The sequence below is a fragment of the Olea europaea genome, unplaced genomic scaffold (assembly GCF_002742605.1).
Source record: "Olea europaea var. sylvestris unplaced genomic scaffold, O_europaea_v1 scaffold29118, whole genome shotgun sequence".
Lineage (NCBI taxonomy): Eukaryota > Viridiplantae > Streptophyta > Magnoliopsida > Lamiales > Oleaceae > Olea > Olea europaea.
In genome coordinates, this window is record NW_019247692.1 from 1 (window position 1) to 1,407 (window position 1,407).

Consider the following 1,407-nt stretch of genomic DNA (forward strand, 5'->3'; position numbering starts at 1 on the left):
GTTGGGTTTTATGATTTGATTTGAAACTCAACCGATGCTAGAGAACTGTGACCTCAATAGGCTACATCACAACCCTACACTCCAAAATTACAATTTCAACAAAAAACAAGTTTAAAACATGAGTTAAAAGAACTGAAATATAAAATAGTCCGAGAAAATAAAAGAATACCTACACCCAAAACCTAAACTTCCAATGAAAGCCAGCTCCCGGCATAATTACCAATTTTCCTTCCATCATGTAGCATCTACATTTTACACCCAAATTATTATTTACCTAAAAACCTCAAATCGTCTGAATGGGGAAAAAAAAGACGTTATAATCTCGCCTTATTGATTGCTTTCGTTAAACCGAGACATTTCATTTGAAAAAGATAGTTTGACGATACAGATATCTAGAATCTATAGCACAAGTTGCCAAACTGCTATAAAGTTAAAACTTTCAACAAAATTATCGTATTGGATCATACATGTCATAGGCGACCCTTATAGGCAACAACTTAAGCAACCCCAACCAACACTCATGACAAGCAAGGCGTCAAAATATACCACAAGAGCTTGATGATAGGTCACAATTGCAACCAGAGACGCACTGTGCACAGTGCAGAATAAAGAGCGTACAACATCCACACAACGAGCTTTTCCATTATGGATTCTGGAATGATGTATATTAACCACTTACTCTCCACATCTCTCCTCATGCATGTCATCACATGCCATAACTCTCTCTCTCTCTCTATCCATGTTTCATTTTAGTTAAACTAGAAATTACCTATCAAATACATTCTGGCTCATTAAAAGTAAGTCAAACTTACTTCTTTTGCTAAACATAATTAACAACACTTAGTTTTATAGACTTCCTTTCTAGAGACTTATTATTGAGCATAGCCAAACATGATCACCTGTATCAATCCCACATAATGTACATGTAAACAAAGGAACACGATAATTTACTCAGTAACTCATAAATGAAAAAACAAAAGAATCACAGAAATCTACCAACTTGGAAGGAACTATTAAAGATAAAAGTAGTATGCTTACAGAAACATTATAAAATTTATCAAACTCCATGGTTGGCACTGCAGAGCATACCCTGAGATAGCGACCGGCGGCCTTTGGTGTCGGCCCCAAGGCAAGAGGTAAGCCGAGCAGAGGAGACAGCTGTGTGGAGAGGTAGTAGAGACTGAAATGCATCAATCTGAGCTAATGGCCTAAAATTCAAAAGTAAAATTTCAAGAATATAAAAGTCTTAAATATTTAGCATTTCGACCCTGAAAATTACAATTCAAAATCGAATCTTGTGTTAAGAATACAAAACGGAACGGCATTCAATCGAGGAGGAATTGTTTTTACGGTTTTGAAAAATAAAAAATAAAAAAGGTCAAGAAACCCATTTTAAACAAAACCCAC

The 1,407-nt window shown here is 35.5% G+C and overlaps 1 protein-coding gene across 1 annotated transcript; it reads right to left on the reverse strand.

Annotated features, from left to right (window-relative positions):
• Positions 1-6: 6 nt before the first annotated feature.
• LOC111384440 lies at positions 7-1,246 on the reverse strand (the record flags this gene model as incomplete). Its single annotated transcript, XM_023008716.1, has 1 exon — positions 7-1,246. A coding segment is annotated over one exon (189 nt), but the record flags the coding sequence as incomplete, so codon positions are not given.
• Between the last annotated feature and the right edge of the window lie 161 nt (positions 1,247-1,407).